At 45.9% G+C, this 22,549-nt stretch overlaps 4 protein-coding genes across 4 annotated transcripts; all 4 read left to right on the top strand.

The window, feature by feature from the left end:
• The first annotated feature begins 695 nt into the window (after positions 1-695).
• Positions 696-4,470, top strand: LOC100823392 (12-oxophytodienoate reductase 7). Its single transcript, XM_003574541.4, has 5 exons — positions 696-906; positions 1,003-1,143; positions 2,273-2,403; positions 3,333-3,515; positions 3,606-4,470. The coding sequence occupies exons 1-5, from the start codon at positions 830-832 to the stop codon at positions 4,244-4,246; spliced, it is 1,173 nt and encodes a 390-aa protein (XP_003574589.1). The 5' UTR covers positions 696-829; the 3' UTR covers positions 4,247-4,470.
• A 2,426-nt stretch (positions 4,471-6,896) lies between these two features.
• On the top strand, positions 6,897-9,286 carry LOC100824002. The gene is made up of 2 exons (XM_014901160.2): positions 6,897-7,207; positions 8,347-9,286. Exons 1-2 carry the CDS (start codon positions 7,126-7,128, stop codon positions 8,922-8,924), a joined length of 660 nt encoding a protein of 219 aa, XP_014756646.1. The 5' UTR covers positions 6,897-7,125; the 3' UTR covers positions 8,925-9,286.
• A 2,332-nt stretch (positions 9,287-11,618) lies between these two features.
• LOC100825936 lies at positions 11,619-18,889 on the top strand. The gene is made up of 6 exons (XM_003572222.4): positions 11,619-13,673; positions 13,865-14,298; positions 15,008-15,169; positions 16,026-16,101; positions 18,147-18,305; positions 18,533-18,889. Exons 1-6 carry the CDS (start codon positions 11,799-11,801, stop codon positions 18,623-18,625), a joined length of 2,799 nt encoding a protein of 932 aa, XP_003572270.2. The 5' UTR covers positions 11,619-11,798; the 3' UTR covers positions 18,626-18,889.
• Positions 18,890-21,279: 2,390 nt separating this feature from the next.
• On the top strand, positions 21,280-22,390 carry LOC112271907. Its single transcript, XM_024462145.1, has 2 exons — positions 21,280-22,073; positions 22,186-22,390. Exons 1-2 carry the CDS (start codon positions 21,295-21,297, stop codon positions 22,202-22,204), a joined length of 798 nt encoding a protein of 265 aa, XP_024317913.1. The 5' UTR covers positions 21,280-21,294; the 3' UTR covers positions 22,205-22,390.
• The last annotated feature ends 159 nt before the right edge of the window (positions 22,391-22,549 follow it).

Genomic DNA, 22,549 nt, shown 5'->3' with positions numbered 1-22,549 from the left:
GTGATCCTATAGTGCGACAACTTTGAGGTAATCCAGGCGCTCATAAATGGAGATGGCGGCTACGGCCCTGAAGCCACCACAATTGTTGACTGCCTTCAGCTTGCGGGAGACTTTCAGAGGATTCCTTTTGAACATTGCCACCGGTCTGCCAATACGGTTGCTCACGAGCTTGCAAAGATGGCAAGGTTTTCTCCCGCTAGTTCCTAGGTTGAGAAGAGATGCACTGGCCACTGAGCTCCTGCGGACCAAAGTTCAGAAGTGGAGGAGGCGTTCTCAGCCTAGGCTGCTGGTAAATTCTGTTTAGGACTCGGTCCATGGTGACCATTTTAGTTTCCTGTTAAGACGCGCGCGCGCGCGCGCGTGTTTTTTCTGTGAAAAAACTAGCAAAGCCTGGGCTTGTTCAACGCATCATGACAAGTATGGCCGCTGCTCCTCTGCATGGTTAGTAGCATTTGCCTCCGACAGCAGCAACGAGGGAAGGTGAATTTCTGAAGATGCCAAACAAACATTCGCCTGGGCCATCACGTTGAGCAGCCGCCGTCCGCCCCGAATGTAGATCCAGATCAATCCACCTCCCACGCGACCCACATGCCGAAATCGGACTCCCTCCACCAAGACGACTAGTCAATTGAACGGGCCCACCTTCGCCTGCGCGCACGCGGCCCATTTCCACTCTGTATTAATCTCGGCTTTCCAGCGTCACTGCTATTCGCTTTCGAACCCCACCTTCCCCACTCTCACAATTGGTTACTCGTCGCGCCTCCCTTTCCCCTCCTCCGTCCCTCGCTCCTCCCCCTTCCCGACCTCGATCCAGCACGGGAGCACCAAAATGGATCGGCCGGCGCCGGATCAGCGGCCTTCGCTCTTCTCGCCCTACCAGATGCGCCGCTTCAGCCTCTCCCACCGGTGAGCCGTCCGCCCCTTCAGCGCCCGCTGGAAATTTGGTAGGAGTATGTTTGTTTGCTCATCCGTTTGGGTTTCGTTCGGTATTTCTGCGCGCAGGGTGGTGCTGGCGCCGATGACGAGGTGCAGGGCGATCGGCGGGCTGCCGGGGCCGGCGCTGGCGGAGTACTACGCGCAGCGGTCCACCCAGGGAGGGCTGCTCATCTCCGAGGGCACCATCATCTCTCCCGCCGGCCCGGGGTAATCTCGTCACTTCATACCCCTCTCTCCTCTGGTTTTACGGTGCCGATGCTCCTTCTCCGAGTAGTAGTGGTTCCCTAGTTCCCTACTTGCATGTGCTCCGTTGCCATTTTCCGTGACCTGTGCTGTGCTGGTCTTAGATAATAGTACCACCACTACTTTAGTCGTTTATGCGATGCTTGGATTTGTTTATCAGTAGCCCGTCTTGTTCTGTGTGTTCATTCCTCTGATAAATATGCCTGCTGGATCTGGTAGAGCGAACCTCCTATGTACACGTGGTTGTTAGGCCAATTTGTCGCTGGATAATTGGTGGCAGTACTAGCTCTCATCATGTGGGATTTCTATATTTCTATTAGTGGCTGGTGGTTCAGTGACGGGCGCAGAAGACCTACCTTGTTTGTAGTTTAAGGAGTAAAGTCTGACGTATTTCCAGCGTGACGTTTACGTCCCTGATTTTGCAGCTTAAAGTCCTTAAACGTGTTTAAGCGTGTCAACGGAGGTTCTGGCCATATATAATTAGCAGCTAATGATCATGTAGCACTTATATACCTATTTTTTTAGGGGTAGCACTTATATACCTATTGTAGCCAAAGTTTGACCATGAAATGCTTACTACAATCAATTGCAACGTGTATAAGTTGTCAAATGGAATGTGAAAATTTTAAATAATTCTCCAGTGATATCATATTGTAATTTGATGGTTAATTGTTATTTAGATTGAGCTTAAATGCCATGTCATATGAAATTACCGACATGATAGGATTTTGACTGTTCGTTTCCTGACCAACTTATAGAGGTTTCCTGGGCTAAATTTGCAATTTAGCGATATGTACTGTGCAGTGCACTTCAGTTTAAGTACTGTAGTATAGGTAGTAGAAAATGGGGAGTTTGGTGCCTATGCCTGACCTATGCCTGCTTCAAGATTGGTTGAACAGAGGTTTTCACCTGATACGTTCCAATTAATTATTCCTTTGGAACACCCAGCCCATTATACTGTTCATTTAATGTGTTTTAAGTTCTGCAGAGGTTCTTATTATGTTTACACTGGCGTGATAAACATTCAGCAAGTTTATGTTAGTTTTCTAATGCCAGTTCAGAAAATTAATTAACAAAATATTATCATGGATAGGTTTCCTCATGTGCCTGGAATATACAATCAAGAGCAGATTCATGCGTGGAAAAAGGTGGTGGATGCTGTTCATGCCAAGGGAAGCATCTTCTTCTGCCAATTATGGCATGTAGGCAGAGCCTCTCACCAAGGTATGCTCATTCTGGGTGCAATGATAAAGCAATATCTCTGGAATCTATTACCGGTTTTCAAAATGCAAGCATCCTAGATTCTCAGTTGCTCAATAGGTTCTCTTTTGCTGTTTCTTCTTATTTTCTCGAAACTCTAGGAAGCAATAGACTAGGCCACAGTTCACTGTCTCTGATTTTGTACACACTGAATGGCTTATCAAAATGCAAACATCCTAGATCATCAGTTGCTCCCTTAGATGGATTTTGCTATTTCTATTTATTTTTTCGTAACTCAAGGAAGCAATTGACTATGTCACAGCTTACCCTATCTGAATTTGTACTTTTGTATACACTGAATTGATCAAAGGATAGGAACTTGTGAAAAAATCACAACTCTTGTGTTCTCAAAAAATTTCATCACTTATCTTACCTGAATTTTTTTGTCCTAGGTTCATAACATTCTCTTGTGTGTGTTTGGTGGTGAATTTTAGTTCATCATTCTAAAGTTAAATGTAATCTTCCCCTCGAAAAAAAAAGTTATATTCTGGTGTACTTGTTGTTTATTGGTAATTGGAGACAGTTTAGTTACAGTTACTGGGGTGTACTGGCCATGATTCTAGGCAGTAGTACCCTGATTTCTGTGTTTTCCTCAAAGTTCCATTTCTTCTCGCAATAGTCAAAAGGAACAAGATTAGAATATCAATGATCCTCAGTCAATGCGCTACTGGGAATCATCACATTGTATTGTTTAATGTAATACTAGATGGGATTAAATTTTCATGCCATACCTGCTCTACAGTCAAGACATACTATATTTGTTCTTTTTAGACAGAAATACCATATCATGTCAGTTCTTTTTTATCATCACAGTTTGAACATGAATAGCACATGTTGTTCCAAACAAAGGACCTTTTGTTTCTAATTTTTACTAATGTTCTTCCATTTATCAGTATACCAGCCAAACGGTGCTGCTCCAATATCTTCAACTGACAAGCCAGTATCAGGAAGGTGGAAGATACTGATGCCTGATGGCTCCTATGGAGTGTATCCCAAGCCAAGGCGCCTTGCCACATCCGAAATACTCGACATAGTTGAGCAATATCGCCAAGCTGCCATAAACGCCATTGAAGCAGGTAACAACAAGCATAAACTCGCAAATTTCGCACTGTACCATCTGAAATGCCCCATATATGAGCTGATCTGGGGATAAACTGCATTCCCAGGTTTTGATGGCATCGAGATCCATGGTGCTCATGGGTACATCATTGATCAATTCCTCAAGGATGGCATCAACGACCGCACAGACGGGTACGGTGGCTCACTCCCGAACCGTTGCCGGTTTCTGCTTGAGGTGACCAAGGCAGTGGTATCTGCCATTGGATCAGACCGAGTTGCAGTGAGGATATCACCAGCCATCGACCACCTCGATGCCTACGACTCAAACCCCCTGCAGCTCGGCACCGCTGTCGTCGAATGGCTTAACGCCCTCCAGAAAGAGTCTGGACAACTTGCTTACCTCCATGTGACGCAGCCAAGGTATGCGGCTTATGGTCAGACCGAGTCGGGACCGCACGGCAGTGCTGAGGAAGAGAGCCGGCTCATGCGCACCCTGCGAGGCGCCTACCGAGGCACGTTCATGTGCAGCGGAGGCTACACGCGGGAGCTCGGGCTGGAAGCGGTGGAGAGCGGTGATGCTGATCTGGTGTCTTATGGGCGGCTGTTCATATCTAACCCGGACCTCGTCGAGCGGCTCAGGCTGAATGCGGACCTCAACAGGTACGATAGGAAAACGTTCTACACTCCTGATCCTGTGGTGGGTTACACCGACTATCCGTCCCTCGCAAAGCCAAAATCACGCATGTAGTATATATAATATAACTAGAGAGGTGATTGGGTAATGTATCTGAAGAAATAAAGAAAGTTATGGGGAGGTGATTCAATGTATATTTTTTTCCTGTCAAATGTATTTTTACCGGGTGTGTCTGATGTATTAATGATTTGCTTGCATAGACTGCAGTCTTGACAAAACGAAGACTTTTCCCTGCAATCTGAAATGAGGAAAAGCTTATCACCTTTTTTACGGAAAAAGGCACAGTACATTCCATCTGATCTTTATACAAGACACATGTAAAAGGTCTACGTTCATTCATATTACTAAAAGTGATGGCAGATGGAGCCAAACTGCCACAGACTCACCCCAAGTTTCTACTTCTTTTTCTTTGGATTATCAGGGAGTTAAACCTCCCAGCTCCATTCATTAATGAAACCAAGAGTTCAGGTTACAGTTCAGGCACATATTCAACAATCTTTCTGAACTTCAGATACAAGACTGTCTACAATCCTTCAGCGCTTCAGATACAAGGCTGCCTTCAATCCTTCAGAACTTTTAGATACAAGATTGAGCAAAACCCAACAGAAGGCTGAAAAACAAGACATTCCCTCCAAATCCAATAAAATGCCTTCCCAGCAAACCTGTACTTGGTACTGCTTTGACTTTTGAGAATCCTACAAAATTCCACACGATATTATCTCATCTCAAACACTCGACTCATTTCACACGGTACTTAACTATTTTAAGTTATGTGAAGGTTCTTCTAATGCTCACGCTGATGAACATTAGCAGGTTAATGTTAGTTTTCTAGCGACAAATCAGACAATTAGATAACAAAACATTGTTGTGGAAAGGCTCCCTCATAGCCCTGGTATATGCAATCAGGAGCAGATTGATGCACTGAAAAAGGTGGTGGATGCTGTTCATGCCAAGGAAAGCATATTTTTCTTCCAATTATGGCACTTTAGAGAGCTTCTCATCGAGGTATGCTCATTAATCATTATGTACGCAATGATATAAAGCAATTTGCCTGAAATGATATCTGTTACAGGTTTACAAATGATATCAGGTCCTCTCTAGAACCTTCTTTTTGCTATCTTATTTTATAATTAATTGTTGAATCTCTTGGAAGCACTGATTATGTCACAGTATACTCTATCTGGATTTGCACATTTAATTTATCAACAGAGAGAAAACTTATGAGAAACAAAATAACTCTTGTGTTCTATTTTTTTTATTTTTACTTGCAAATTTGCTTGTACTAGGTTCAGATCATTCTGTCATGGTATCTTCAGTGAATTAGCTCATCAATCAAACTAACCCCAATGGATTTGTTCCTCAAATATACGGAGTATTTGTTTTTCCTATTCATATTTTTTCGTTCTCTTTTCATAAAATCCTGTTCCTATTCCCAAGGAACTAGTACCTATAATATACTTTTGGTGTTTCATACTCCCTCCCTTCAACAAAAGATGACTCAAGTTTGTCAAAATTTGAATGTATCTAGACATGACTTAGTGTATAGATGCATTTAAATTTAGTCAAAGTTGAGACATACTTTGTTGGACGGAGGGAGTACTCATTTTTCTTTTTGTTCTCTTTTTATTAAAAAATGGTTTCTCTGTTTAGCAATTTTGTTTCTCTTTGCGTGCCATTTATTCTCTCAAGAAGTTGTTCTAACTACAAATTGTAGTGTCTTTATTTGCATTATTGTACTGCTGCTTACTTTGCATGAAAAAGATGCATGGATTTTCGCTAGTTTATTACTGCCGGTACCGTTGGACATTTTGCTGCGGTGGTCACCTGTCAATGTCAAAACATCACGGCCAAATCAGCAGAGCTCCATGTTTGTTAGGAGTACAATTTCTGGCATGTGCCAATCGTTCTGCTTGCCAGCTGTATTAGAAAAGGGCAAAATAGTGATCAATTTGCAATGCCTGCGTTCTTTAAGGACCGACATATGCTATACTGTCGTTGGCTCGCATTACCTCTTCTCGCTTGTGCTGATGTAACTGAAGCGATTATTTTTACAACATTACGAAATCGTTTTATAATCCAGCTATATAAAATTTACAGAAATGAGTAAAAACTTATGCTTGTTTATATATACAAAGATATGAAAATTTAATAAGCCGTGTGAAAATTATAAGTTGAGTCAGTGTACAAAACTACAAAAGGCTACTGCAGCGTCTCGTCAGAAAACATTGTGGCCACATGTATATAATACTCCCTCCGTCCAATAAAGGATGTCTCAATTTTGATCAAATTTGAATGCATCTATACACTAAATCATGTCTAGATACATCTAAATTTTAATAAATTTGAGACATTTTTTGTTAAATGGAGTGAGTATGAAAGTTCCATGAGGACATGATTCACAGAGAAGCTCAAATGTACGATCAATCATCTTTTTTATACTAATCACAGATCACTATGAACGACCTCACCGACAAGGAGTACTTTGCAGACTTCTTCTGGCATCAGATGGCATAAACATGTCACACTTTCTAGGTATACTTGATCAACTAAATTGCTCTTTGTTTTAGACAGTGCCACAATTTAATTCCTGCTGACAGGTGGGCCTGTTCGATTCTGGCCTATGATTTTATCCCTCTTGCATACGGAGAGCGGCTTTCTAACGGAAAATAGTCGGCAGGGGCGTTTTAGGCAATCCCCACCAGCTGCAAGGTACACACGGAGGGAGTGAGCAGAGTGCGCGCACAAGGAACTCGAGAAAGCCTTTAAAGAAAGCTGAGCTCGCTGCAGATCGACCGGAAAACAGGGCAGAGACCTTCAAAGCCCGACGCTCTCCACTCTTCTCCCCGACGCTCGGAAGTCCAGCAGCGGCTCGCTCCCAGATCCCGAGAACCCACCGCGTCTGATCCAGCACGGGGTGGCTACTGAGCTAGGGAATGGCGGTCTTCGCTCACCGGTTGCTGGCCTCCGCGCTCCTCGCGCTTCTCCTCTCGGCCGCCTCGGCCGCCGACACAAAGAGTACGTCTCTTCTACTCGCTCGATCGGTTGCCTGTAGCTGTCGCGTGCTGCATTTCCCATGCGCTCCTGCTACTCGCGTGCACTCCGGTTGCGGAGTGCGGACAAGGTGTTTGGATCTGAGTGCTCGGGGTAGGTGTGTGCGTGACTCATGCTGGGAGAGCCTGAGATCTTGTGGTCGGGGGCGATGTAGATTCACTCACCTGGGATGGGTGACCGGCGGGCTCTGTTCCATTTGGGTCAGTTGGGTTGTGGGGATCGCTGCAGTGCTGCGTGCAAGGCAATGCTGCAAGTTTCTCTTCTTGGTGTTAGATTTAGCTTCATTGTACAGGTGATTTACTAGTTGCCTTGTCGAGGTCTCGATGCGCAATTCTTCAGCATTTGACAGCCAATTGTTAGATTCGTGACGATTTTGCTAATTGCTATCGAAGCTGTGAGCCTATGAGTAGTAGGTGCAAGTCGTTGACTTGTGTACATTTCCAGTGAGTGGCGATGATTACTTTTCCTGTATTTGAGATACCTTGAAATACCCTGTTGGTTATACACTTATGGCGTACTAACAGTTTTGGAAATCCGGCTGTAAAACGAAGTTCTGGAAATCGTACCAGAGGCCTTTTCTTTTGGGCAGATAGACTCTTTAAGCTAAGTACCTTATATGTCATCACGTTTAAATTGCTAACTGCACCTGCCGTGTGGTAAGCCTTTAATTTGTTTGCAATGCATGGTGGTTATGTCACTCATCCATACTTCACCTAAGATATTAACCATACTACTTATACTTGATGGTGGGAGATTGAAATACGGAAACATGTGCTTGAAAAAGAAAAAATGAATAATATTGTGTCCTGGCAAAGAAACGATTTCCATTGTGTGCTTTATGTTGCAGGCATTACATGTTTAGCTTATTGATGTTTTTACAAAATAAAACTACTTGATAGTATGTTCAGTACATTGGTAACTCCTATGTTGGTAATTCCTCATCTTTACAACCAACGGACAGCATCCAGTATTTGTGCATTTGTTAACTCCTATGTTGATTGCACAAGCATATTCCAATGCATTTGTGGTTTCCCTACCTTTTGAGTTTTGAACCGTGGAGTTTCTTTTCATCAAATGCCATCCTTATATTCTCTCATTTACAGATAACCCTGCCGATGAGCTTGTGGCGTTGCTCAACAGCAATCGCACAGCCGCCAAGGCATCTAGTCTTGCTGATAATCAAGGTCTTGGATGCATTGCTCTGCAGTACATTAAAGCATATAAGGGTCAGTGTGACCAGGTGGGGGGAAACAAGAAGCCAGTAGAATCCAGTTTCATTGACACATTTGCCCCAAACTGTGGTGTCCAAGCGACAACTCTTGCCAAGCTCACTGGGAGGCTTCTGGCGTGCCAGTCCACCTACCCACCTCCAGCTCAGGCCCTCGACATGCTGATTTCCGATTCAAAGAGCCTTCAGGTATTGCATAGCAAGAACCACACAGAGGTTGGCGCAGCGGTCACCGGCACTTCTGGTGGCGGGCCGTACTTCTGGTGTGTCTTGTTCAGCAATGGCAAGCCCAATTCCAGCTTCACCGTAGAAGGTGGAGTGCCCAAGACTGCCCATCCAGGATGCTTCAGCGGCAACAATGATGCGTGCAGTAGTGCCATTTCGAGCGGTGTGAGTACATGGAGACTGGTTTCAGCCCTTCTTTTCTCAGTGGCTACTGCTTTTGCCTTTTGAGCCTGAATAGAAATGCCATGGCGCACCATTCCTTTGCTCATTCTCAGAAATGGTTGCTGTGCTTGCCTGCCACGCCCACCATTTTGTTGGTTTGTTTTAGCAGGGTAAGGATTTAAGGAATCGTGGTTTTCAGTATTTGAGAATTGAGACAACAAGTAACTTGTACACTCTGTTGTCTAATGTATTTTTTGTAAATCTTTGGGAATTCTCAGTAGTTATTGTTACGCCATTTTAAGTGGCTTCTGAGCTGTCTAAATTTCCAATTGAATATGATTTCGACAGCCAGTGCAGCAACCTTGTGTTAACAAAAATATAAGATGTTCTTTGTTCTTTTGGAATGACAGAATTTCAGGTGAAAGTCATTATATGCTTGTTCAACATTTTACTGTTTGGTCATGTTCTACTGAGGGATCCGTAATTCAATAGCATGATTTTTTCTTTACCTAACAAAATTAAATTGCGCTTTGGATTTCAAAGTTCTGTCATCAGTTTCGTCAGCAGAAGTTTTTTTTGAACTGGTTGGGTTTAGACTTGAGGGGGATATGGACAGATAAGCTGCAGAAGGAGAAGGAGATTTGTTTAAAAGACAGAAATCATCCTCTGAGCTTCATCCGGTGATGAAGAAATCCGACTGCTTGCCGATGGAAAACCAAATCAGATTAAACTGAACGAACGAATTCTTTTATCTCGTTACGATGAATTACAGACTGCAGGGGTACACGGTACACCGTACACCTAACGGAATTACTGAACCATTTCAGATCAAATCGACACAAACAAACAAAACATAAAAAAATATGTATGTATCTATTCAAAAAACGTCTGGATACATGTAATATTTCGACAAGAATTTTGAAACTATGTATGTCCACAGGACAAGTGTACGATACGACGCACAAAATGCAAATTATTCCGACAGAAACGCACAGTGACCCCCTCGACCGACCCTGCAATGCATGCGCAGAGATCGAACAGAGTGCTTAGCTTAATTAGCCGCTGCCGCCGATAGAGCACGGAATTGAGCTTCTTCGCCTGCGCACCGTCCAGCCATTAGGAATTTAGGAAAGCATGTCACCTTCTCCACGACAGCAGAGAGTAGGTTGTTCGCGAAGAACGCGTAGCCGGTCGGATTTGCTTACGCCGAACGCAATCGGACTCCGACTCCCGCTCGAACTCGGTTTTCCAATGGAGGAGATTGGTAAATAAATATGGTCTTCCCGTCGACTCCAGGGCTCCATCGATCACTCCTCGCCAAATCCTACCTACGTACACGCACGCCGCGATGCAATCTCCAGCGGGATGGCCGCCATGACCCTTTCCGCCTGCTTCCCTGATTTCTTCCCACCGCCTCCGCCGCTGCTCCCCTACGCCGATCAAGTCCATGATCTGACCTACTCCGACGAACAATACCAGGCGCTGATGCTCGCGGAGTTCGGCCCCATCGTGCCGTTGCTCACCCTGGACTTCCAGGCGGCGATGAAGCTCACCGTCACCGGCCACGAAACCCAGGCGGAGCGCAGCAGCAAGAAGAGGAAGAACAAGGACGACGAAACCCAGGCTGAGCACAGGAGCAAGAAGAAGAAGAACAACAACAACAACAAGGGCGACGAAACCCAGGCGGACCGCAGCAGCAAGAAGAAGAAGAAGAAGAAGAAGAAGAAGAAGAAGAAGAAGAAGAAGAAGAAGAAGAAGAAGGCGCTGCCGTCGCCGCGATCGACCAACAAGACGATCGCGACGCGGCTCCTGAAGCGGCGGGACATCCGCGCGCCGGAGCCGTCGAAGTCGGAAGCCGACGGGGAGACCCACACGGTGCTGCGGTGCGAGTGCGGCGGGCTCCCGCGGGGCTCCCCCGGCTGCGCGCTGCACCAGCACGTGCCCGGGAGGTCGTGGATGCTGTGGCAGGGCGACATCCCGGCCGTCGGCAGCAACGGCGGCGTCCTCGTGCCCAAGACGTCCACGGACTCCAGGAGGCTGGTGGCCGGGTACATGCGGTGGCGCCGTAGCGTGTGGATGCCCAGCCGGTTCTACCTGGAGAAGTCCCAGAAGGAGAGGGCGTATCAAGATGCCGAGGACGAGATGAAGAGACTTCTCGGTACTTCCGTGCTTCGGTGCTAGGCTAGGACCAGTACTCAGTAGTGGTGGATACTAGATTGATCTGCAATTGTACATTTCCATACTCTAGGAGATCTTCACGTTGTACATTTCTAGTCTTGAAGAACTTGAAATGTAGTATCAGCTATGTAGCCGTAGTGGATCCAGTTGATGCATGCGTGTATGTTCTCCTATTACTTGTTCAGATTCACTCGGCTGCATGAATTTTGTTGTTGCGAGAATATAGTTGTCCGGTCAATTCAACCAGATACTTGAAACAGAAAAATTCAGCCAACGTCAAAAAACCTTAATTTCACGAATCCAGATGTTGACCACGGATTGACTTGGTCAGTCCAAGTGTTTGGACCCCCCTGTGTATTCCCGACTCTTGTTTGGGCCAACGATCAAAGCCCACTACTACTTCTCGGGCCAGAACGGACGGACCCGAAACGACCAGCAAGACCAGGTCACACGAGACACGCCGCGCGTGCGGTTACACCGAGGGCCGAGCCCACCGGAAGAAGCCTACCCCACGTTCCCCACACCGCCTCGGGCCTCGCTCGCCAGCAGAACCGCGGCCGCCTTCGACGACCGTCCCGCTCTCCGCTCACGAGCCCCAACCCAACGCCTCCTCGTTCGCGCGCGAAGGTGAACCCATTAAAAAAATCCGCCCAAACCCCGCCGCCTCCTTCCTCGGCAAGCTTCTCCCCTCCCCCTTCCATAGATACAACCTCCCGACCATCCATCCATCCAACCAAGGCGCCGTTCCGCTCCAATCTCTCGATGCGAGGGCGAGGAGGGCTCCGCTCGCAAACCAAGGCCACGGGCCCCTCCGCCGCACCCGCTCCCGATCCACCGTCACCGTCGGCGGCGGCGATGGAGGCCGGCGGCTCGCCTGGGGGGACACCGGCGCCGTCCCCGTCCACCTCCGTCTCCCTCGGCCTCGGCTCCTCCGCTGCGGACGACGGGTCCCTCAAGTCCCCCGGCGTGGCGCAGCCTCGCCGCAGCCTGCGCCTGGCCGGCGCCGCCAGCCCCAACACCCCCACGGCGGGGTCCCCCGCGCGGTTGTCGGGCACTGGCTCTAGGTTGGGCGGGAAGAGGAAGGGGAGGCCTCGAGTTTCAGCCCCTGCTGCTGCTGTTCAGAACGGTGAGGAGTTGGGGAGTGATGGCGCTGCCGGCAGAGACGATGACGACGCTAGGGTTTTCGGTGGCGGCGGCGGCGGCGGTTCTATTGGGCGGGGGACGTCCATGAGCTTGCGGTCAGGGTCTGGGGCTGCGAAGCGGCAGATGGAGCCGGATGTTCACATGAGCGGGGAGATGGGACTTGGATCGGATGGAGGGGTCGGGGATGGAGACCAGGTGCCTGATGAAATGCTGCCCTGTGAGGCGAATGGATCAGCAAAGCGGCATAAGAGCATATTGGTTGGAGGGGCCAATTACGTGTCTGATTCAGAGAGTGATAAGGATGGGGATCGTGTACTGCTGGCAAAGCAGCGCACAAGCATTTTGGTTAGAGGGGCTGATTACGTGCCTGATTCAGAGAGCGGTGGGGAGGATGGCTGTGTAATGCTGGGCGAGGTGGAGAAGGCGCCATTGCCAACATCTCCTGATGTGATTGAACTGAATGTGGGTATGCATGTGACAGATGAGGGGAGAAGGGATGGTTCTGTGAGGGCTGGTATAGAGAAAACTGGAGAAGTGACTAGCATGAAAGAAGACCTGTTGAGTGAGGAGTCTATGCACGGACATAATTCAGAAGAGGCAGCTGGTGGCATTATTAAGCCATTATCTTCTCATGCAGGAATATCTGCAGCAGATGAAGTCCATATGGATATGCATTTCAGTGAAGAGGTGCTTATGCACAAGTCAGGAGATAAAGGGAGAGGAAAAGAAAAGCAGGTTTTGGGGAACAATGAATATGGTGCTGGTGCTAGTGTGGGTACTCGAGCTGGTGCCAGGACCTGCCAGATGAGTTCTGTTGATAAAGGAAAGGAAAAGATGATTGTCGATGAGACTTTATTTCCTCAGAGCTTAACTGATGATGATGTGGATTTGGAACCATTTGTTTATGAAGAGAAACAGAGCAGCTCAATAGCAGTTGATGCTCCTGTGGAGCCACTTTGGAGGCAAGCAGCAAGAGAGAGAGCTATTAAGCTGGCCCCCAAATTTGCATTCTTCAAAGCAGATGAAGATGCACATAGTGACGACGACGAGGCAGAAGAGTTAGAGCCTGCTGCTGACCCTCAGGATTGGCCAGGTCCATATTCGACTGCGACGAGGATAATGGAAGATAGAGATGCTAAACTGAGAGCTAGGGAGTCAAATTCTCTTAAACTTGACAATTCTGTTGATAAGGTCATTTTGTGGACACCTTCAAAAGATAAGAAAGCTCCATGGCGACCTGCCCCGTCACTTGCAAGCTTATGCATGCAAACTCTTGCAAACCATGCTGAAGGAATTGAGTCACTTAATGGCATTCCTGAGGAGCTAAAACATAAACTGTTAGTGGAACTATGCCGTTCTAGGAAGATGAATACCCATCTTCTTAGTGAACTCTTGTGTGACAACCCTGTGATGCTACAGCTTAGTGAATGTTCATGGCTGAAGGAGGATGACTTTGAGATTATTTTTGGGAAATGCATGACAGAAGTCTTGGAGGTACTTCCTTTCACTCTTTCAATTCATGTTTTACTGATCATCAACTGCTTTTGATAAACACATGAAATTGTTATCTGAAAGTAAGGCACCAATATTTGTGTTGATTATGTATATTAAACTAACATATTTTGCTGCCTTTTTTGGGGCAAGTCATCTATTGAGGACTAAATTTTTATTTTGTCTTAATGAAGGTTCTGCAACTTGACTTATCTGGGCGATGCATGCCTGACTACATATTGCCTGTTACCTTAGCAAAGGCTCCCAATTGCATGCCATTATTGAGAAAAATATCTCTGAAGGGAAATTATCGGTTTTCTGATAATGGCTTAGACACAATCATCTCTGCGGCACCTTCTCTGAGTTCGCTAAATTTAAGTGAGTGCTCTCTTCTCACTTCAGCTGGAATCTATAATCTAGCCAATAAGCTACATTCAGTATTGAGAGAGCTATACATTGATGACTGCCAAAATGTGGAGGCTATTATGATTCTTCCTGCTCTGCAGAAGATTGAACATCTACAGGTTTTGTCAATGTGTGGTATACAGTCTGTGTGTGACAAGTTTGTGAATGAGCTCATACCTGTACATGGTTCAAACATAAGGGAGCTAGCGTTCGCTGGTTGCACGTAAGTTTTCACAGATTCCTATTTATATGTAATATTCTTTTTATTGTATTATACACACCGGTTTTCCTTTATAGATTAGAGTTTGCATCTGATACTCCATGATTCAAATTACGCCATCTGCCTAGGAGCTTTGGAATCACCTTTTACTTAAATGCTAGCAACATTTTGTCCATATAGAATTTAAATCAGAGTTAAGTCACCAATTGTAAGTTATAACCTTAACTTGAAGGCTGTTAAAAGAAAAATTAGTAGAGTTAAGTCACCAATTTAAATCAGAGTTAAGTCACCAATTAATAGAGTTATCATTTCATTGGTCAAAGCCTTGTCTCAACGAAACAAAATACGCCAACCTTTGTGAAATGGAGGGAGTAGATAGCTGTACTGTACTATTCGTCATCAATCTTTGTCAGTTAAGTGTCTTTACAAATGCTTATCTGTGCATTTGTAACTTTTTAATGAAATTGTTATGTGTAAGACCAAAGATGAATCTGTAGCATGATATTAAAAGGCTGCTAATTACTTTCATCTATCTTTCTCAAGCATTGAGCAGTTGCTCCTATTCATATGTGTGAACCAACCACATGCTGCTGACCATGAAATATGATGAATCATGTTTTTTTAAGTTCACTATGGCATGATTATGCATATAAAAGAGAAGGAATATGAGGGTGCATTTCTGACATCCTATTATTGTGTTGTCTAAATGTAGGAAACTGTCCTCATCCTCCATTAAGACTATTGGAGGGAGCTGCCCCCAGTTAACTTCTTTAGATCTCCGTAACTTGAATAGGTTGCGTGACTCAGCAATGAGAGGTCTTCGTGATGGTTGTCGGCTTATCAAAATATTAAAGCTTCAAAGGAACACATTCAGGTTACCTCCCTTTTGCATTTTTCCAAGCATATCTATGTTTACATTTAGTAAATTTTGCTTATGTACTCCCTCCGTCCAACAAAGGATATCTCAACTTTGACTAAATTTGAATGCATCTATACACCAAGTCATGTCTAGATACATCCAAATTTTGACAAACTTGAGACATCTTTTGTTGGACGGAGGGAGTATATTCTGATTAACTGATAAATGATTATTTTTTTCATGATTCGTACTAAACACAATTTCTTAATATTTTGTTTCCTGATTGATGGCATGTGAGATTTGCCTAGTTTATTTCGAGAATTAAGCTACTGCTGCTTATTTTAGGATTACGGAAACACCAAATATGATAAAATACAAAGAGATTACTAGAAGAGAAGCAAAACAGACCACTGGAATCCACTGGGATTCTTGACTGGTTTCTAGTCTCCAGAAAGTTCTCCTGTAAATTCAAACCAGCAGGAATTGGTCCCAGCTGCTAGTAATTTGTACTCCCTCCGATCCATATTAGTTGTCGAATTATTACATGTATCTAGACTCTTTTTAGGCATAGATACATCCATATTTGGGTAAATTTGAGACAATTAATAAACCAGGGAACACATTAAAAAATGATCTGCACATTCTGTAATTCTCCAGAGATGTTTGTAGTGTCAACCTAATGTATCAGCATAACTTGACACTTAGGAGTACCGTGTATCTATGCGGTGCCTTCCTGTTTAGGAGATCTTTGCTAATTTATGAATATATTTTGGTAGTTTCTTTGGGCTTGATCTTGCATATGATTTTTGTGTAGTGAGACCATGCAAAATTATTTCGGATGCTATAATTGACCTACTCAATACTATTGCAGTGATAAAGCTGTGTCCCAGTTTGTAGAAGAATCTGGAGGATGCCTCACTGAGTTAAGTCTAAACAATGTCGAGAAGGTACTTTGTCCATTATTCCTTTCATCTGCTCGGATATGTGTTTCTCATTCAATGAAATCTTATTCTTGGGTTGAAATGTCTGTTCTTATTTGAAATGAATGTGTGAGTTATTTTTTGTGTTTTTTGTTTAGCGAGAGACCGTACAGACAATCAGAGGATGCCTCTTCATTATTTGCTTCCTCTGCTATTTGATCCTGAAATGAATGCACATATCTATTCTACACTTTGTGTGCTATATAGAGCAATACACTGGCAAGAGCCACCAGCATATCCACTCTTAAATTCATAGAAAGAAATGAGATTCTCAAAAATTTAGGCATAACTACAGGATTTGTAATTTCTATTAGGTTTTAAAATATAACTCTATTATCGATTGTATGCACCTGTATCTACTTTATTTAATTAAATTGACAGCATACCTCAAATATATAAATACTTTGGTGCAATTTAAAAAAGAATTAAGTTAGGACTAATAAATTCCAAAAAATGGTGAAATTAATAGTCAGTAGTTCTCTTATAAATTGTAATTTTATATCCTCTATTGGGCAAACACTTTTTTTCTTCGAGAAAAAGCAAAGCTTGTGTCTTGAAGACTATAGTTACAGGCCTAAGACTAGGCTGAAACAATCGGCCACTCGAGACAAGATTGAAACCGATATTACAGTAGATACAACAACCCTGGCCTGGATGCCAACCACACAGACAAGATGCAACAAACCTGCCAAAACCTCTTCCACGGGAAGGGAGAATTCAACTCTGCAAAGATGGGCAGAATTGGGCCTCTTCTGCTATGGAGAAGATGGCAGGTCAGCAGTGTTACGGACCACCGGACCCGAACAGAGGTCCCAAAAGTGTCAACAGCAGCGTGCATCCTGAATGCTACACCACCATGCATTGCCGCATCCCTTGCCTGTTGCAACGCCCAAAGCCGCTGGCGTCCACAGCAACACTCCTGGGCTAGAAAGCCTCAGGATGCCGCTGGATGGGGGCTGAGGCACAACCGGCAAGCCATGCCACGCAACATCAACGCCTACATCAGGCCAAAGGGCAGACACCTGCTTCCTGCCTCCCCCTGGAAACAGGCCACCCGCGTGTGTCTAGTCAAGCCGACCACCACGCACCAGGCATGCCTCTGGGACCACTTCGTGGGTCACCTGCATCCTCATGTTTTGCCGGTCGCCGAGTGACTCCATGCAGCCACCTTGCAGCACCCCAATGAAGGACCCAAGCCCCCCCAGGTTCCAGACCACAGATGCACCACCGGCTGTGGCCATCGTGGTGGACACCACCGCGGTCACCACCCCAACAGTATCCAGCGCCGGCGCTGCGCGCATGCATGACAAGTCCGCCTACGTTGCTTGCCAGCAATGGGGAGCCTCTGCACCCACTAGAATAGTGGCGCCCTACGCTTCAGGGAACCTCCACACTGCCTCAGAAGAGAGATCCGCCGCAAGAGCAGTATGCGACCCACTGTTGATGACATCGAGAGATCAACTGCCATCTCACATTAAAGTCGCGCCGCCAAGCAGGAGATCCTGGGAGACAGGAGAAAAGTAGGCAGGGGGATAGGCGGTGGGGGAAGGCCTGGCACAGCCATGAGCTGGCCGTCAACTGCCGGCGGCGGCGCCATGGGAGAGAGAGGCCACGGAGGGAAGGTTTGGGCTGGTGGTGGAATCGCCCCGTGAATCGCAGGGCGCTAGGGTTTGGGTCTAGGAAACACACGTTCACATCACGACCGGCCCTCATGCACACGTGTAACACATACACAAGTCAGGTGCAGAGTTTTTCTCGCAAAACTAATTGAACCATATGTCACTGAACAAAGAATCCCTCTTGTAGAGATGACACCATTCTCTAAGGATCATTTGTCCTCATTTCTAATTTCCTCTAAGTGCTGATTATTCCTTCATTCTTTTGAAATTGGCTTCACATTAAATCTGAATATGGGACAGTGTCCCCTTCTGCTTTCTGTGAATCTTTCCAGCTCTTTTATGTATGACTAACTTTTATGCACATTGTAATCTAGTTTACTGCATGTACTTCAGGTTGGAAGCCTTACTGCACGTGCTATTGCTCTCAAGTGTTCCATGCGCTTGGAGGTTCTGGATCTTTCCTTCTGTCGTGATCTGACCAATGAAGCTTTGGGGCTGATTGTTGACAATTGCTCATCGTTGAGGATCCTCAAGCTATTTGGCTGTACCCAGGTAGACAGAAATTCCTACATTGTACCAAGTATTAGTATGTTAATATAACTGCACATAATTTTCTTGATCCATTTTCATCCTTGGAAGCAATTTGTAGAGGAAAAACGAGTTAACTTTCAGGATTTATACTATTCACAATTCTTATTAGTTTGATGTCATGATCTGCCAGTTACTTGAGACTTCATTTTGTGGAACCATGCTCAGTGTCCAAATCATATCATTTGCAGATCACGGATTTTTTTCTAAAGGGCCACTCGAACTCATTGGTGAAGATTGTCGGGATAGAAGGGAGCATACTGGAGCGATTGGATTGTCATTAGTTCGTGTTAGAATGATGCTTCATTGCACTGACACCATTCAGTTATCCAGTTTGGGAGTCAACACCTCAATTTCTTCCCCAGTGCCTCTTGAACTCTTGTAGAAATGAACTTCCCTGCCGATGTCAATTTGATTCTCCTATAGAGGATAGTTTTTCAAGCATTTAAACATGTATTCATTGGACCGGTCAATTGCTATATCAGGCAAACTATTGAAAGGAACTGAAGTTACCTCAGTGATCAGATATCTGGTTATCAAATTTGTTACTCCCTCCGACCCATATTACTTGCCTCAAATTTGCACAAATATGGATGTTTGAAATGCGTCTAGATACATGTAATATTTCGACAAATAATATGGGCCGGAAGGAGTACAGTATTACCATCAAATTTAGCACTTCTGTTCCGGCCTCCAGGCCTTGCTTTAATTCAGGAGCCGCATAAAAAGGGCCATTTTTTTTGCGCATTCTATGCATGAAGTAGCCGTTCCAGAATGCCTATATTTATTCCTTTTTCCAGTTTACAGGGTTATTTTTCTCCTTTTGCGCATCGACGCGATATGTAGCGCTGGGCGTTGCCATCTCAAAGATGTAGCGCCAGCGCAAATGAGCATTTTTTACGGCGCGTGCCCAGGGGATAACGCCAGGCTAAATAAAAAGGCACCCTCCCAAATATGGGCGGCACCTCATGACGTTTGCCTCCTCCCAACCGTCGCAGTCAAGGCAAAATCCAGGAAACGGCCGGCAAACTCCGGCCGCCCCGTCGATGTGCAAGTGCCCGCTCCCGGTGCTCAAGGTCCTGGCCTTGCTGACCGTCGCCGTCGTCGGCTACATCGCGTGGCACGCAATGCACGTGCCGTTCAACCGGCCCGAGAACTTGGCCAACGACCCAGCAGCAGCCGCGGCGCCCGCGGCGCACCAACACCAGCCTTATCGCCCAGTACGTACGTTAACGTTGCGTGGATCCACCAATGCATCTTTTGTCCTCTTGCACCCTATGACTTGCTACGATTTTGTCTCTTCCGTTTCCAGGTGCGTCACAGAGTAGACCCTCTCTTCTAACGCCCAACCGTACGGGTCGCCGCAATGTGCCGCGGCGCGCGGGACTACATGGCCGTGGATGCTGATTGGGGGACGGATGGAATGACGGTGCTTTGCTTGCACGGGGAATTTCGGATGCAGAGGAAGGCGATGGATTTTGCTTGTTCCAGTCCAGGCGCTAGTTCGTAGGAAATTAGTCGTTTGATAACTTGTTGGACCGACCTACTACTGTGCCATCTATCTTGGAGAGTCAGATCGATGATGTATGCAATTTGTGCGGTGCTGAATCAACGCGAATGTGGACAACCATCTGCCGGCCGGCCACATCCATAAGCATAACTTCTCGTAATCTTCGTAATAAAGGAAAAAAAGTTGATATACAAAGTGCCAATATGGCGTGACTATGGATATTGCAACAGTTTCAACTATGGAATGGAAGGACAAGTGTCATCGTCTCAGGACAAGTGTCATCGTCTCTAGGCACTGTGTCGGTGGTTATTGTTGGAATTTTGGGTTAGACCCAAGGCCCAATCTGAAATTAATTCCTAAAAAATCTCAAAAGCCCATTCATGTAGTGGGATGAGAAAGTGGAAATAGTCCCACATTGCTAGTTTAGAGGGAGTTGGACCAATATATAAGGTATGTTGGTTCTCACCTCTTGAGCAAGTGAGCAAGAGAAATTCATACGCGCGCTCCTCCTCCTCCTCCGCTCGCCTCGTCACGACGCGTTCAAGCCGTGCCGGGTCGTGCTTATCTTTTTGGCAGTCGGAATCCGTTGCGGATGCGGGTTTCCTAAACCGAAACGAAGTCCGCCTGCGTGCCTATATAATAAGACTACCCCGGCCTCCGGAAAAACGAGGCCACAACCCTAGCCGTCACGCCCACGATCCAATCTCGTTGTTCGCTGCCAACTGCTGCTCCATCCCGTCGACTGCGTGCACAGATCGCCGGGAGAGCAGGCCTCCGGTACCCCGACCTTCGAGATCCTGCCCGGGAGACGGTCAATAAGGTTTTTGGGAAGCGTTCTCACGCGACTGCTCGCTTCTTCACGTCTCTGTTTCGTCGGCATCCTCATCACCAATGGCCGACGACCTCGGAGATCCCACGGCTCAGGCTGCCGCTTTAGCTCAGCAGCAGCAGGCTGCACAACTCCAAGCACAGCAGCAGGCTGCCCAACTCCAAGCCCAGGCAACTGCTGCTGCACAGGCGCAAGCGCAGGCATTGGCCGCTGCTCAGGAGGTAGTCAAGGCTGCAGCTGTTGCCGGCGTGAACATCGACGCCACCGGACTCGTCACTGACCTCAACAAACAAACACAAGAAAAGAGCACAGCACCGTAAGTAATCTGCTCTTTCTTGCTGATTTTGATTAGTAGTTCTATTATTCATGCCGTGAAATTAGATGAGTTTTATTGCTGTGCGTTGCTATTTAATTTGTCTAGTTTGCATGATATAATGTGCTGCATGTTTTACACATTGTCTTTCTGGATTAAATATTCATCGAAATTACCTAATTTTTCAACAATCCAAAAACTTTATTCGTGTAGGCAATTTTCTATGTCTCAATTTGCCGTCGCATTGAAACCACCTGTGTTTACTGGACTACACTTTAAGAGGTGGCAGTATAAATGTCATATGTGGCTCGTGGCTATGGGCGCATGGTGGGCGGTACAACACGGGAAGACTCAAACAATTGCTTCTCAGCAGTTGTATGTTGAGGCTTGTGTTGTAGTCGTTGGTGCGATCTGTAGTGTGTTGGGAGATAAGCTCGTTGATGCTTATCTGCACTATCAGGATGCCAAAGAGTTGTGGGATGCGCTCGATGCTAAGTTCGGCGCATCTGACGCTGGCAGTGAGCTGTACGTCATGGAGCAGTTCTTTGACTATATGATGGTTGCAAACCGATCTGTAGTGGAACAAGCTCATGAGTTACTGACTATGGCTAAGGAACTTGAGCAATTCAATTGTCCACTACCCGACAAGTTTGTCGCCGGGGGCATCATCGCCAAGCTTCCTCCCTCGTGGAGGAACTTTGCTACTTCACTAAAACACAAGAGACAAGAAATCTCTGTGGAGAACCTGATTGGGACTCTTGATGTTGAGGAGAAGGCGAGAGCAAAAGATGCTGGCCCCAAAGGCAACACACAAGAGGGTACGTCCACTGCCAACATGGTTCAGAGGAACAACCACAACAACAGTAACAACAAGGGAAAGGGAAAGGCATTCAATAATGCTGGTCCAAAGAACACTACCACTTTCAAGAAGAAGAAGAAAGGAGGCAACAAGGACAAGGATCCTTGCTTTGTGTGCGGAGAACTTGGCCATTGGGCGAGTAACTGCAAGGAGCGCAAAGGAGGACAGATTCGGCAAAAGTTTGCTAATTTGACCATTGGCAACAATGAAGATGCAGGCAGGTATGATAATTTATTTACTGTATTTTCTGTATGTCAGTCCACCGATTGGTGGGTCGATACAGGCGCAACTATTCATGTGTGTGCTGATATTTCCTTGTTTTCTTCATATCAGGCCATCAGCTCCTCAGTGATGATGGGGAACGGCGCCCATGCTTCTGTTCATGGTGTTGGCACGGTGGATCTGAAGTTTACTTCGGGAAAGATCGTGCAACTGAGGAACGTGCAGCATGTGCCCTCCATTCAGAAGAATCTTGTTAGTGGATCCCTCCTTTGCAAGGACGGATTTAAGTTAGTGTTTGAGTCCAATAAAGTTATCGTGTCTAAATATGGACAATTTATTGGTAAATGTTATGAGTGCGGAGGTTTATTTCGCTTATCCCTTTTGGATTTTTGTAATAAGGTCGTGAACAGCGTCAATTCTATTAATAATGAGTCTAATGTCTGACATTCACGACTTTGTCACATTAACTTTGGTT

Source organism: Brachypodium distachyon, chromosome 3 (genome assembly GCF_000005505.3).
Source record: "Brachypodium distachyon strain Bd21 chromosome 3, Brachypodium_distachyon_v3.0, whole genome shotgun sequence".
Classification (NCBI taxonomy): Eukaryota; Viridiplantae; Streptophyta; class Magnoliopsida; order Poales; family Poaceae; genus Brachypodium; species Brachypodium distachyon.
This window is presented reverse-complemented; position numbering and strand designations above follow the sequence as displayed.

Coding starts and splice junctions, on each gene's coding strand:
- LOC112271907 (XM_024462145.1), top strand. CDS start 21,295: ATGTGGCTCGTGGCTATGGGCGCATGGTGGGCGGTACAACACGGGAAG.
- LOC100825936 (XM_003572222.4), top strand. CDS start 11,799: ATGCGAGGGCGAGGAGGGCTCCGCTCGCAAACCAAGGCCACGGGCCCC. Junction 15,170..16,025: donor CTTCAAAGGAACACATTCAG/GTTACCTCCCTT, acceptor ATACTATTGCAG/TGATAAAGCTGTGTCCCAGT. Junction 18,306..18,532: donor AGCTATTTGGCTGTACCCAG/GTAGACAGAAAT, acceptor TATCATTTGCAG/ATCACGGATTTTTTTCTAAA.
- LOC100824002 (XM_014901160.2), top strand. CDS start 7,126: ATGGCGGTCTTCGCTCACCGGTTGCTGGCCTCCGCGCTCCTCGCGCTT. Junction 7,208..8,346: donor CTCGGCCGCCGACACAAAGA/GTACGTCTCTTC, acceptor TCTCATTTACAG/ATAACCCTGCCGATGAGCTT.
- LOC100823392 (XM_003574541.4), top strand. CDS start 830: ATGGATCGGCCGGCGCCGGATCAGCGGCCTTCGCTCTTCTCGCCCTAC. Junction 2,404..3,332: donor AGGCAGAGCCTCTCACCAAG/GTATGCTCATTC, acceptor TCCATTTATCAG/TATACCAGCCAAACGGTGCT. Junction 3,516..3,605: donor CATAAACGCCATTGAAGCAG/GTAACAACAAGC, acceptor CTGCATTCCCAG/GTTTTGATGGCATCGAGATC.